At 45.5% G+C, this 13,458-nt stretch overlaps 1 protein-coding gene across 1 annotated transcript in view; it reads left to right on the top strand.

Moving 5' to 3' along the window:
* The window catches only part of LPHN3 (latrophilin 3), a gene marked incomplete at its 5' end in the record, with an annotated part of 87,390 nt that extends 74,269 nt beyond the window's left edge, over nucleotides 1–13,121 (top strand). The window contains 2 exons of the mRNA XM_009581750.1: nucleotides 6,695–6,823; nucleotides 12,334–13,121. Coding sequence (XP_009580045.1) covers nucleotides 6,695–6,823; nucleotides 12,334–13,121 — 917 coding nt within the window. The remainder of the gene's footprint in view (nucleotides 1–6,694; nucleotides 6,824–12,333) is intronic.
* Between the last annotated feature and the right edge of the window lie 337 nt (nucleotides 13,122–13,458).

Here is a 13,458-nt window from a genome sequence, read left to right as displayed (position 1 = left end):
AATCTCTAACCATATTGTTGGTGTCCGGGCTAAACTGTGCTCCCTGGTAGCTCAGGCACCACAGTACCTTCAGGGAATGGTCCATGTTCTCTCTGGCTGCTGCTTGTCTGTGCAGAGTGGTCTGAAGTCAAGTATATGAAGTCAAGTATATGAAGTGTGAGAAGTTGAGGGACTTGATTTATGGTGGCTGTGAACAGCAAGGTAAGTTGGGTGCTTCAGGAGGCAGAGAGGGCAGCAGTACAGCACAGGCCCTACCCTGCGGGAAGGGAGCTGCATGGTTGGCAAAACGGGGAGAAAACAGAAAGATTAGAGTTGACCGAAAACAAAGCAGTACATGCTTTTGTTATTGTTTCTTTCTTCTGAAAATTACAAAAAAAAAGCCCAAGAAAAACTACATTTTGGGATTGCTGGGTCAGAGGCAATGAAACATTTTGTTATGACTCAAATGTGCTTTTTCTAAGCTATTTATTTTGTTTCTACTCTAATGAAAAGATGACATCATACGAAAAAGTGAAAGTCAACTTTCATACAAACCTCTCTTTTGGAACAAAAAGTGAAAACATTTCGTTTGGAAAATACTGATTTTTGTATGGACATTTTTGAAGCATTCAGCTGATTCATTAGTTCATCCGATGGAATTTGTTAACTGGTTTGGTCTCCTTTCTCAGCAAAACTGCACTTCTGGCACGTCTGCTTGGCAGTGGGGAAAATCGTCCCATCCCCAGTGAGTTTCCACCCTGCTAAAATGCACATAGCAAGAATAGAGCTGATTTTGGCATGCGATTGAAAAGACCCGAAGCCAAAGAAGATACACGAGGGTGTTGTTACCTGGGTGGAGAGATGATCTCAGCTAAAGCAGTGCTGCTCAAGCTGTTTCAGCCTGGTAGAGCCATGCTGAATGGCATTATTTTTCAGAAAGTCCGGAGGAGCAGTTGGATCCATTTCCCTTCCTGTTGGGTAGACCATACAGATGATTCAAGTTAACCTAAATGCTTTTGTGTGGCTTTGTCAGCCAGTTGCCCATAAGAAATTATTTGAATTTTGTTCCTGAAGGATGCAGTCTAGAGTCTGGCAACATGTGCTTGTCATCATCATTTTCATCCTTTGCTTTCAGTGAGTGGATAAATCGTATTTGTGTTTAACAAGGTGCAGTTTTTCCTTACAGTCATAACACCAAACTCTTCCAAAAAATTATTTCTATGTTCAGTGTTGTCCTGCATCAAGGACATCAATTTCTATCTTAGAAAGGAAAGAAAAACCTTTAGGTTTTTAGTACCATTTAGTTGCATACTGTCATTAAAATAATACCTACTTTCATAGGCACACAAAGCAGCTAAACGTAGCTATCTGAATCCTCTGTGTGTGGTTACAGTGATGGTAAAAATTGTGGGATTTTCGTTTTCTTTGTCCTGGTTGGTTTCCCTATCAGATTTTCTCAGTTTCCAAGTCAGAAGTGCAACCCTCCAGATCTCCCCCTGAACCCTGAGTACAGGCTATGCCTTCTCATAGCCTTTTAAACCCGGTAAGAAAGGCTGGATCTTCGGTAGTTGGATTACAAGGATCCCCGATGCTGTGAAAGGGACAGGAGCATCTGTGTGTTACCCAGCTAATATTTGCCTTCTCTAAGAACATTGTTCCTTTCTCCTTGTAATCACAGTCTGTAAATCCTTCACTTGAGGAAATCCAGCATCAGGAAACCTTGAACTGAGCACTGGCATTGCCAGAAACCTGAATTTGAATGTCATTTCGGATATCAGAGCTGGCCTGGTAGCTGTGTTTTGCGCTGAACTTTAATCTTCCATTGAATATCAGTGGAAACAAGGAGACTTGGGACTGTAGTTATAGCAGTGTCGTGGTTTAATCCCAGCCGGCAACTAAGCATCACACAGCTGTTCGCTCACTCTCCCCTGGTGGGAAGGGGGAGAGAATGGGAAGAGTAAAAGTGAGAAAACTCATGGGGTGAGATAAAGACAGTTTAATAAGTAAAGCAAAAGCTGCGCATGCAAGCAAAGCAAAGCAAGGAATTCATTCACTGCTTCCCATCGGCAGGCAGGTGTTCAGCCATCTCCAGGAAAGCAGGGCTCCATCAAGCGTGATGGTTACTTGGGAAGACAAACGCCATCACTCCGAACGTCCCCCCTTCCTTCTTCTTCCCCCAGCTTTATATGCTGAGCATGACGTCATATGGTATGGAACATCCCTTTGGTCAGTTGGGGTCAGCTGTCCCAGCTGTGTCCCCTCCCAGCTTCTTGTGCACCCCCAGCCTCCTCGCTGGTGGGGTGGGGTGAGAAGCAGAAAAGGCCTTGACTCTGTGTAAGCACTGCTCAGCAACAATGAAAACATCCCTGTATTATCAACACTGTTTTTAGCACAAGTCCAAAACAGAGCTCCATACTAGTTACTATGAAGAAAATTAACTCTATCCCATCCAAAACCAGCACAACTGGTGTGGTTGTAGGAAATATTTTTGTAGAGGTGTGAGTTCTGCCGTTAAACATTTGCTGGTTGTGATGATCTCATCACACTAAACAAGGAGATGCCCAGGTGAACCTCTGGGTTTCAAGCTCCATCTTTTTTCCAACCCCAAATTCATGCTGCCACATGTGCACAGCACAATAGCGGTTTGGAAACGGAGTGCATTTGCTTTCAGTAGGGTATCTTCAACTAGCAGAAGCGAAGGTGTTTCAACACAGCTGAGTTGAAGGCAGTCACCCTAACTAAAGCAAATAAAGAGTGGTGGCTGTGTGTGGGGCTCAGGTGCTTCGGGAGATGGCAAAGGAGGGATTTGTATAGGGAATGTTGTTGCTGAAATGTAGGGAAGCAAGGATGACACAGGGCTGTGGGATTTGCTGGGAGAAATCGGTGTCGCACCACAGATGCTGAGAGCCAAGGATCCAGCCATAAGTGAATAAATAAAAATAAACGATGAACAACTGCTGCTTGCTGAGGATATTAGGCACATCGCCAACACCAAGCCAGACAGCTGCCGAGGGTCGCGTCCCGAGAGCGCTCTGCGGGAGGAGATTCAAGGCGGTCGATGGGCACCCGCAGCCCTGCTCTGTCTGGTTTTTGGGTCCCCGGACATGCATTGACCTTTGCAATCGCAGCCCCGGCACCCAGCCTTTGCTGTGCACCCGCACACAGGGCTGCAGAATAAGCTTCTTTACTTTCTCTCATGGTATCTTGGGCTTTGATCCTGTGCTTGCTTTATTGGTTTTTTGTTGGCTGTTTATTACCAAGGCCATTTTCATGCAAACGGGGTCATAGTTTGGTAGTCTGCCTGCTCCTTCTGCTCGTGCCTTGTCTGCAGACCTAATCCTCTCTTCCTAATAGCCCCATTGGTTGCTATAGCAATGATAAAGTGTTACGAAAAAGGCAGGATGATACTTAAATGTATGGCTGGTGTTACCTTTTTCTTTCTCCCTCCCGGGAAGCAGAAACCCAATAATGGGGATTTGTTTGGTGTATTATTGTTTTATCTAAAGTTTTAACTGTAGGCTCTTTGGAGCCTGAATGCTCTTTGGAGCATCCTTTAAGGCTGGGAACGTTGCAGCTCTAAAGCAGTTGGGGATAAACAAGAGCCCAAATTAATGAATACAAGGTGTATATAATTTTGTTTTTAAGATGTCAAAGGTTACATTTACTGTGACCCACAGAGAGTGTGAAGTTTGCCGTGGCCAGCCCACCATGACGGGAACCTGCTGCAGAGCACTTAGGGCCCAGTTGTGTTTCTGAAAGTATTGAAAGATAGCTGAATGTGTTAGCAGTGGGTTTGTTTTGGATTTGCATCAGGAGAATTACTCAGCACTGCCATCAAAAGTGGCATTTTGATCAGTAAATTAAAAAATCTTAACGCCCTCAGCAATCAAGGGAGAGGAAGGCAGAAGACGCAGTATTTTTGCTTAGTAGCTGCATACAGGAATGGGTGGCTGTTTTGTTGTACCAAGCCCCCACTTTTACACACCCGAGAGAGAAAAAATGACTTATTCTCTATTTTGAACTTTTTGCCAAGTTTATAGTCAGAATCATGTATCTGCATTAAAAGTTGCCAGAAACTATCTAGTTTGTAACAGCCAAAAAGAGCCAGGTTTGTGTGAATTTAGCTCACTTCAGAGCCCACCACCCCGGCGAACGTAGGCGAGTGAAGCGTTAAGTGCTGACACAGATTGGTCCCTTCTCCTCTCTTGTCACACGTTGAGAGCATCCCAGATGCGAAACAGCTGGACCTGCCCAGCTGTGGCGGGATCAGCTTGTTCCCGCCTGCTAGGGATCGCTAGACAAGATCAGACCGGGGATATATCGAGTGAGATGCTCTTTCTGGCAGTTGTCATTTAAAGACACCTCAAGCTAAAGCATTCAAAAGCACGCAGCGGGTATATTCTTCTCTGTATCAAATCTCATAGGGACCGAGTTGGAGATTGGGTTAAATCTCAAATGGGAGGATTATATCACTTCTGAGTTTATGGCTGGCATTAACTCTGCACATTCCCGTTACCTGTATAAAAGTGAGTCCCTTTTTGAATGTTTTGTGGCCCAGCTTGATTAAAAGTGGGATGAAAGCAGAAACAATTTTAATTGGACTTAGTACTCATGCTGGTACAAAACTAGTTCAAGAAGAGAAGTGGTTCCTACAGTCCCTCATCCCAGATGTAAGTGAAATTGATGGAAAATACATTACCAGAAAGAAAGAATTGACTCATTTGACTATTAGTTACATTCAAGGTTGCTTAGTTAAGCATTCATATAATGTTTTCTTACAGGAGACAGCTTTGTTTCCTTATTTCCAAACACAGCAGCTCATCTTGCTTTCCATCAGCATAGCCAAAAATATCAGGTGAGAGAAAACAAGTCTCTTTTTTCCAGCTGCATGTGTCGAGGAGCCTCCCTGGCATGCAGCCCCATACAGCGCTGCCTTCTACTTTGTCCTGTGCTAAAAAGACCGATTAAGTAATCCGCTAGCGCCATATGCCTGGGGCTGGGGAGGGCTGGGGGAGGATGAGAGAGAGGCGGGAGAGCGGTCTGCTCTCTCCTCTACCTGCGCAGACACGGAGAAACGCCATCCCAGGAAATGGAGCCAGCACCGCAGGAGGCAGCTCTGAAGGCCTCCATCTAGCCTTCGGTTTGGCCAGTTTTTACTTTTTTTTAAATAATTAGTAGGTGTGAGCTTTCAGAGAGGTCACTGCTAAGGGGATTTGTACCAGCCAGAGGCCCTTGGGGCTTACGTATCCTCAGCAACTCCATGCAAAAAAAAAAGAAAGAAAAGGAAAGAAAAATCAGGTAACGAGTTGCAGAGAAGAGATTGTACCCAGTTACCCAGTACCCCACATGCCTCACAAAAACTGCCTCCGCCATGCCAGGGCCCACCTCCACCCCTAAAAGAGGCAAATGGGGTCTCCATGATGAAGGCATCCCTGCCAGGGTTGCTGGGTTTGGGGATTGGCTTTTCGGTTGCTTGTTTGGGTTGGCACTATCAGATGTTGGTGACAGCCAGGTAACCTGAGCCCACTAACAGCGCTGTCCTGGCTAGCTCTAGTTGCCCCACCAAAGACTTACTTTTCCTGGTGGAAAGGTTTTGTCTTAACAGTTTAGCCCTGGAGATAAAAAACCATGGTGTATCCTTGAGTATTCCTGCTCTAGGTCTCTACTGATGACAGTGGCAATAGCCCTGGGGGCAAGTTTTTGAGTCGGTCGTCTCTTTGGATCCCAGAGGAGATTTGGAGCAAGGGCTTAATGGGTTTTTTGGTCCTGTAGGTCAGCTAAAAGGTGGGGGGAAGGCTTTGCTTCATAGGTTGATGCCTGCAATAGGAATCAAGGTAGGTGTTGGCAGCCACCTGCCAAGCCATGATGATCCTGAAAAGCACAAGTCCAGAGGCTGCGACCCCAAGGGATAAACCAAAGCGGGAGGACAACTGCTGGCTGAGTGCTTGGAAGCGAGAGCAAAGAGGTCCAGGAGTGGGGAAACAAGGTGTTTGTGGGGCAAACGTAGAGCCTTGAAACGTGCGTCTCCATGGCCACTCTCGCTCCTGATAGAAACGCCTGATGGAGCCGCGGCGCTCTAGCCTTCAAGAGTGGATTCGGGTGGTTGTGGATATGTTTGGCAGTGGTACCAGAGCAGTAGCTTCAGTGAAACTCGCCCTCTTAGACATGAGAAACAGCTGCTCTCTGATAAGTGCCGAGAGCCTCTGGAGACGCTGCATTCTCCATCCTTCCTTTTTAATTCTGTTTTTTTGATTTTAGATGTGTTGCAAAGGACCAGTAAAAAAGATCCTAGCCCATAGTGGGAGCTGAATGTGCTGTTTTCTGTTAGTCATTATATTTTTTTTTAATTCATTTGGCACTTTCTGGAGAGTTTTTCCCCCCATATTGTGTAGGCTGCCATCTTCCTTTCTTAAGCAAGCATGCGGGCATAGCCTTGCTTATACTCCGAGCAACTGGGGAACCACCATAAATGTGGCTTATCTGCTTTCTGATACATTTTCTTTTGCATTGGTTTGGATTTGTGCATTGTCAGTAACATCTGTTCTGCTTTAGTGGCATACAGTTTTCTGAGTCTAATTAGCTGGCTGCTTGTAATCAGGACTATTTCAACTGTTGTCATTCGAATGTTCTTTTTCCCTTTTTTTTAATACCACATTTGCCTGATTGACCTTTTTTGTTTTTTTTTTTTCTCTGTCTTTCTATCGGGCTGCTCCAGGAGCCATGGCTAATCATCTTATAACCAATGCTCTGCTTCGTCCTCATGGCACTAACAACCCTTATAATACATTGCTCGGGGAATCAGCGGTCTATAACAACCCTTCTGTCAGCATGTACAACGCACAAGGTGTGCTGGAGTTTCTCTCTAATTTTTCTAGTGAGAATTCCATTTTCTGTGGCTTATTTTGGCCCATTTCTTTCTTTTTTTTCTTCCTTTTTTTTTTTTCCTCCCCATGCACACACACTTTGTTTTTTTGGAACTGGGCACAAAGAAAATATCCCTTCCCCTTCCTTTCATTTCAATGCATCTTTCCATTTTCCGGAGGCTTTTTTCCCATGAGCGATCAAATTCACTTTGAGAGAGCCCTGTCAGTTCTACTCAAAACATTCATAGTGGTTTTGATTTTGATTTTTTTTTTTTTTCAATCTCCTCACTTTTGTATTGTTTTGGTCTTGTGTCGGACGTATCCATTCCTCTCTTTGTTGTCAGCGCATTTCCTTGTTAAACCATTCATTTCAGAAACAGGAACACCTTTGAAGGTAAGTGAAGCTAAAATGGCCTTTGCCACCAAAGCTGTTCTCATTTGAAATGGCATAGAGAAAGGTGGTCAGCGGTGCACCAGCTTGCACAGGAAAAAAAATGCAAAATAAAGCAAAACTGCCCTTGATCTGTAAGAAAAATGACAGCTGAAGCAAGGAGTGTAGGTCAGCTCCAAAGAGCAGAGCTTAGATATTGTAAGAAATGTTTTGCCGTTTGCATTAATACATTTTATGTGTGCTATTAGAAAGCAGAAAAAAAAAAAAAAGAATAGAAAAAGGGGTAGGGAAACTAGAAGCTCTTGCATATCCTCCTTTCAGCAAAGGAAAATAAACAGGTAGAGTCAGTTGTACCTAACGGAGGTTTCCACTGTAGAAATCAGTCTCTTGTCACCTACGTGTTTGTCTCTGCTCTGGCTGTGGGAAGGGACCATGTTTGTAAGCTGATGTCCTGATGCTTCCGTGAGGGAGAGGCAGATGTGTTTAAGCAGGACCTGAGAAGGAGCTGAGGAGTGTGGAGCTCTGCCAGCTCCTGTCTCTGGGTGGCTCCGTCCTCCTCTGCCTCTTCCATGGGATTGTTTGGGGGTTTTTTTGGCTTGCTTGCAAGGTGGCTGAGTCATTACAGAGTAACGCTGCGTTCAAGCGCAAGTATGTCACCACTCTGTCAGCTCTCCGCTCCCAATGAAGGCGTCCCTTTCCAGTAAAGGATCTCTAAGGAAGGGAAAATAATGACGGTTATAATGCAAGCAGGAAAACCTCCTCTGTGCTATATGGCAGCGTATTGTTTATGATAGAAATAGATATTGAACTGTATCACTAGGGTATTTTCATTCAAAGCACAAGGAAAGCACATGTGTTTGACCTTTTTGCTGTTCATTGATCTCCTAAACTATGCTAACTTTGTGCAATAAATTTGCTTCCATGAATGCTTTTTTAAAAAGTGCTACTGTTAAACATGAAACGCTCTGAATTTTACGAACTTCAGTGTACTGCAAATGTTGAAATGAGCTTTGATGTTCTGTATAGTTTCTTGTATGATAACTTTGAGGTTTGGGGGGCTTTTTAATCAAGTGGCAGCAGGTAATGTTGGGTCAGCATTTGGCTTAAGGGAAGTCCTGATGTTCAGGTCTGGGTGCCTCAACTGAACCCAAGTGGTTTGGGCGGAAATGTGACAAAAAGGTTTTATGTGCATTTTAATAATCTTGTGGAAAACTTCTTTTTAAGACTAGATTCTGAGTTACCTGAGTTAGCTAGTTACCTGAGCTAACAGCATTTTGTTCCACAAAAATAGTGTAATTGATTTGCAAGTGCTATTCAGTGCAACACAGCCAGATGGATAACAGAGAAACCTACCCAGGCTTCATCCGTGGGAGATGAAGAAAGAGAGTGGGACCAGTACTGATCCCATTTAAGCCCCTGGAGCTTTGCCGTTGACTGCAGAGGGAGAAGAACCCAACCCATTCTTTTCAGGCAGCTGCAAGTTAAATAATGACCGTAGAACTGGTATAGCTATTGCTTTTCACACTGGTTACTGTCCCTGGACAATTACAAACTGTGAATATTAGGAGATCCTGCAGCAGAAACAAAGGTTAGCAAAACCAACCAGGCCTAACAGCTTCAGCGGTTCTTTGGGATTTAAGGATGCTGCACCAGCAGGCACGCTGAAGCCATGATAGTGCATTGTAAAAGTAGACGCTGTCACCATCTCTGGGTGTGCCTTGGCTCGGATCGGCATTGCTAGCTAACGTCATCCAACTAACTCATTCCACATCACTAAGGCTATGATTTTTTTTGCACCTTCATCCACCACTTCTGGTGCTGGCCATTGACAGGGACAGAATGCTATAAGAAACCTGGGGCCTGATCCGGTTCACCCTTTCCCCTTCCCCAGTTACGTGTTTTAAAATACCCTCTCTGCTCAAGCCAAAGCCACCCCATCTATGGTAGAGACTCACCAGGGACTGGGAGCCCTAAAAAAAACCCTTGGAAAGAGGTGGGGAGTCAGACCCTGAAAGGCCAAACTTCCATTTCCCAGTGGCGAAAGCGATTCCTTGATGGGACACAGAGAGTAGAGGAAGGAGGAGATGGTAGGTGAGGGGTCTGGCACCCCGCAGCACGTGCTGAGCGCTCACCGCCATTGGCAGCTGACAGACATACGCTGGCTCGGTCTCTCGGACGCAGGAGTTTCTCAAAATGGCCTAACTGCTTTCGTGAGAGCTAATTTTAAGAGAAGGCGGCAATCCCGTTAACAAGCTCTGATTAAACCCCAGCGTGCCACAGACTGTTGCAAAGTGGGAAGCTGAGAGTTACCACTGGCTCTTCATCTTCATCTCTGGCTCTTCTTGTTTTAACCCTTTCTTCTCAATAGTTTCATTTAGCGATGCCATTATTCGAACTACCGTTCTCTTACTTTTTTTTTTTGCAAAGTCCATGTAGTTTGCCATGTGTTCAGTTAAAAAAAGAGCAGACTTACCAAAGTTTGTAAAATGCCAGCAGCCCCGTGATGAGCAAAGTCATACTCTTACAAAGCACTGTTGCAAAGGATGGACGGCAAAACATTTTTAGCAAGGAAACGGATTTCGGTTTCAACTGCCAGGGCTTATTATAACTAACAGTAAGTAAAGCCATTCATTTTAAGACTTTGGAAGTGACATTGACAGTGCCTGTCTTTTCAAGCATGACCGTTACCAGCTTTAGACTTTTCTTAAATTTCCAGGCATTATTTCTTGATTTGTGTTGCACGCTGAACGTTTTATAGTGGCATTGGAAAACATTTTAAATGTGATAATTTTTTTTAATAAAAATGTAGTCTATTGAATATTGCGCGTAAAATATTTTTTCTGTCTAAAATGTCAATATTTTTAACCTGAAATAAACCATGTAACAAATTCATGTATTCTGGGCAGTGGAAATTATTTCCGTTAACTCTCTTTTCTGCATATCATCAATTTGCTTTTTACTCATGTTTCTCCTACTGTCGCTGTAAGCTTACTTGTTGTTTTTTCTTTCCTTTTCTTCATGCTGTCGTTTAGAGCCCTACAGAGAGACAAGTATGGGAGTAAAGCTAAACATTGCATATCAAATGTAATTTTTTTTAGTTCACTTTTATTGCATCACATATAGATGATGTAGTTAATAAAGGAAATTCATTTCACAGTTTTGAAATAAAAAGAATATGAATATACATATGTATATATACGTGTATGCGTGTGTATGTATGTGTGTATATATATATGTATGTGTACATATATATATAGATGAGATTAGGTGATGCTTTCTTTGTTTATTTCTCGTTTTTGTGGTATCGTTTACGCAGCGTAGTTTCTCATATAACTGTGCATATGATTTTTTTTAAACTTCACATTTTTATTTGCAAGGTCATGGCATTTTTATATGGCGTGTTTCATTGCAGACCCCACTCTGTTCTCACCTGCGATGCCTCCATTTTATTTCCCCACCAAACCCGGGCTCTGTGCATTGGCAGCAGAAGCGCAGCGCTCAGCGCCTCAGTGCATACATTATTCAACGTGACCATCAGACAGATGCTGTTGTACCCGTCACCCATTACATACGGTCCTCCCCCCAAAATGCTCACTTTTCATTTCTCCCCAAGCATCATGACTCAGTTGGAGAGCTTCCACCATGAAAATCAACGGCTTTGCTCTATGTCTGTGATGGCTAGTTGATTTTTTGGCATAGTTCCCTCATTTGTTGGGAAACCCAGGATACGGCAGCACTCTCTAAGCTTCAGAAACCTAAGAGGTGACCGACACATTTGGGGCATTTCACTCAAAAGCGAGAAGAAAGCCTGCAGCAGCGCTTTCCATCCCTTGACATGCAGCAACTACTCCATCGCAGATATAGACCGAATCCTGTATTTTCAGAAGGTACACATGCCATGTACCAAGCATGGTATGAGCAACTGTTCATCTGAAATTGTCGGCTACCAGCTCCTCTAATCCACCGCAGCTTGCTGGGAGTTGCTTGACATTTTTTGGCAACACCCGAAGCCCTTAGCTGAAAGGTCGATATGTTATTTCATGCATCCCCATGCCTGCACTCCTTCCAAGGAGGCCAGTAATCCCAAAAAAGAAAGCGTGGCAGCTTAACTGCTGGGCCTGATTTTCTTCTCCCTTGCCCACTCATGCTGCGTTGCTCTCAAAGTGCTTCCCCGCCATCTCCCGTAGCGTGTTGAGAAAGAGTCAAGCTCCAGCCTTACATTGACAGTGTTGAAACACCTACGGAGATGTGATAGGCAGTTAGTTTGGGGACCCCCCAGGACCCCATTAGTCCTCGCAGGTTCCCCTGAGCCCACCATACCGTGGCGGTGATGGTACTTGCTGTACCTTCCACTGAACCCTCTGCTTTAACTTTGCAAGTGAAATGGGAGCTATTTTTAAAGGCTTCGCAAGACCCCACAGCAGCTGCCTCCGACATCAATTGCATTAGAAAATCCCCACCCAGCCAGTGTGGAGTAAATATTTTGGCCTTGCCCTTGTGCTGGGAGACATGGGCATTTAGCCTTGTTCCAAAAAAGCCTGGGCCAGGAAGCACTTTGTGCCTCCGTCTTGCTAATTGCCGAATCCCGCCATTCAGGCCTTATGCCTTTCCCCTGGCAGCCTGCCCAGCAAAACGGGAGAGCAGATTTATTTTTTTCCTCTAGGAAGGACACACTCCCAAACAAAGTTTGGGTAATGATTAACTTGGGCTGCGAATACTTTTCCCTCAGCTGGGGGGGAATTGCCCCCTTCCTCCAAAGCGCCTGGAGCCAGGGCAATTGCGACCAGCCCAGGGTCACCTATTTCTCAGCTCCCCCGGGAATACATAGAGCAAAGCACAAGAGCTGTAGGAGGTACTGGCCAGGAGAGGTTATTCCTTCCTGCCGGCTGTTGCCGCATCAAGTCACATACTTGACGGCGCTTTCCATTTTTTCGGTGGGAAGACCTTAAGCCGGTTAGCTGGAGCTGCACCCTCCTGTTTTGGCCGCAACACTCTCCTCGCTGCCGAGCCCCAGCAGCCTAGGAAAGGGGTTTGAGTGTGCACGTCCCGCGTGAGTGTCCTGTTTGTACAAGTCACCCTCTCTTGTGTAATGTTTTTCAGAGGGGCTTCTGAACAATGCCAGGGATACAAGTGTCACGGATACTCTACCACTGAATGGTAATCACGGCAACAGCTACAGCATCGCCAGCGGCGAGTACCTCAGCAACTGCGTGCAAATCCTTGACCGTGGGTACAACCACACCGAGAACGCCCTCGAGAAAAAGATTCTGAAGGAACTCACCTCCAACTACATCCCTTCCTACCTGAACAACCACGAGCGCTCCAGTGAGCAGAGCCGCAACCTGATGAACAAACTCGTCAACAGCGTGGGCGGCGGGAGCGAGGACGACGCCATCGTGCTGGACGACGCCACCTCCTTCACCCATGAGGAGAGTCTGGGCCTGGAGCTCATCCACGAGGAGTCGGATGCCGTGTACTCGGCGGACAACCACCAGCCCCACCTCTACAGCCGGCGGCGCATCCCGCAAGACAACAGTGAGAGCTTTTTCCCCTTGCTGACCAACGAGCACACGGACGATCTCCAGTCGCCCAACAGGGATTCTCTCTATACCAGTATGCCTGCGCTGGCCGGCATGCCCATGACGGAAAGCGTCACCGCCAGCACCCAGACCGATCCCCCGCCAGCCAAAAGCGGCAGTGGCGACACCGACGATGTTTACTACAAAAGCATGCCCAACCTTGGCTCCAGGAACCACGTCCATCAGCTACACACTTACTACCAGCTAGGTCGAGGCAGCAGCGACGGTTTTATAGTCCCGCCAAACAAAGAGGGAACCCCCCCGGACGGCAATGCAAAAGGACCCACGCACTTGGTCACTAGTCTATAGAAGATTCAGCAAAAATTAAGCAAAGAGACAACAAAAAGCCCCTCCGTAATGCTCGGTTTACTGTTCTGAGTTAATCCAAACAGTGGTAATATTGTGTGTACTCCTAAATCTTCATGCTGTTCGAAAGGAAACTCTCGGACTTTTTTTACTGGAATTTTTAGGCCGGCCCGGAGAGGACAGTAACTGCTGCCCCCCCCCTTCTCCCCCCATCCTCCTTCCCTCCAGACAGACTTCATTATGTTAATGAAAGAGATAGATAACGGCACACTTCGTGGCCTTCTCAAGTTATGCCGTGTTTGTTTAAACAATCCTTGATGCTGTGTTGCTCTTAATATCG

This window comes from Fulmarus glacialis, unplaced genomic scaffold (genome assembly GCF_000690835.1).
Source record: "Fulmarus glacialis isolate BGI_N327 unplaced genomic scaffold, ASM69083v1 scaffold3150, whole genome shotgun sequence".
Classification (NCBI taxonomy): domain Eukaryota; kingdom Metazoa; phylum Chordata; class Aves; order Procellariiformes; family Procellariidae; genus Fulmarus; species Fulmarus glacialis.
This window is presented reverse-complemented; position numbering and strand designations above follow the sequence as displayed.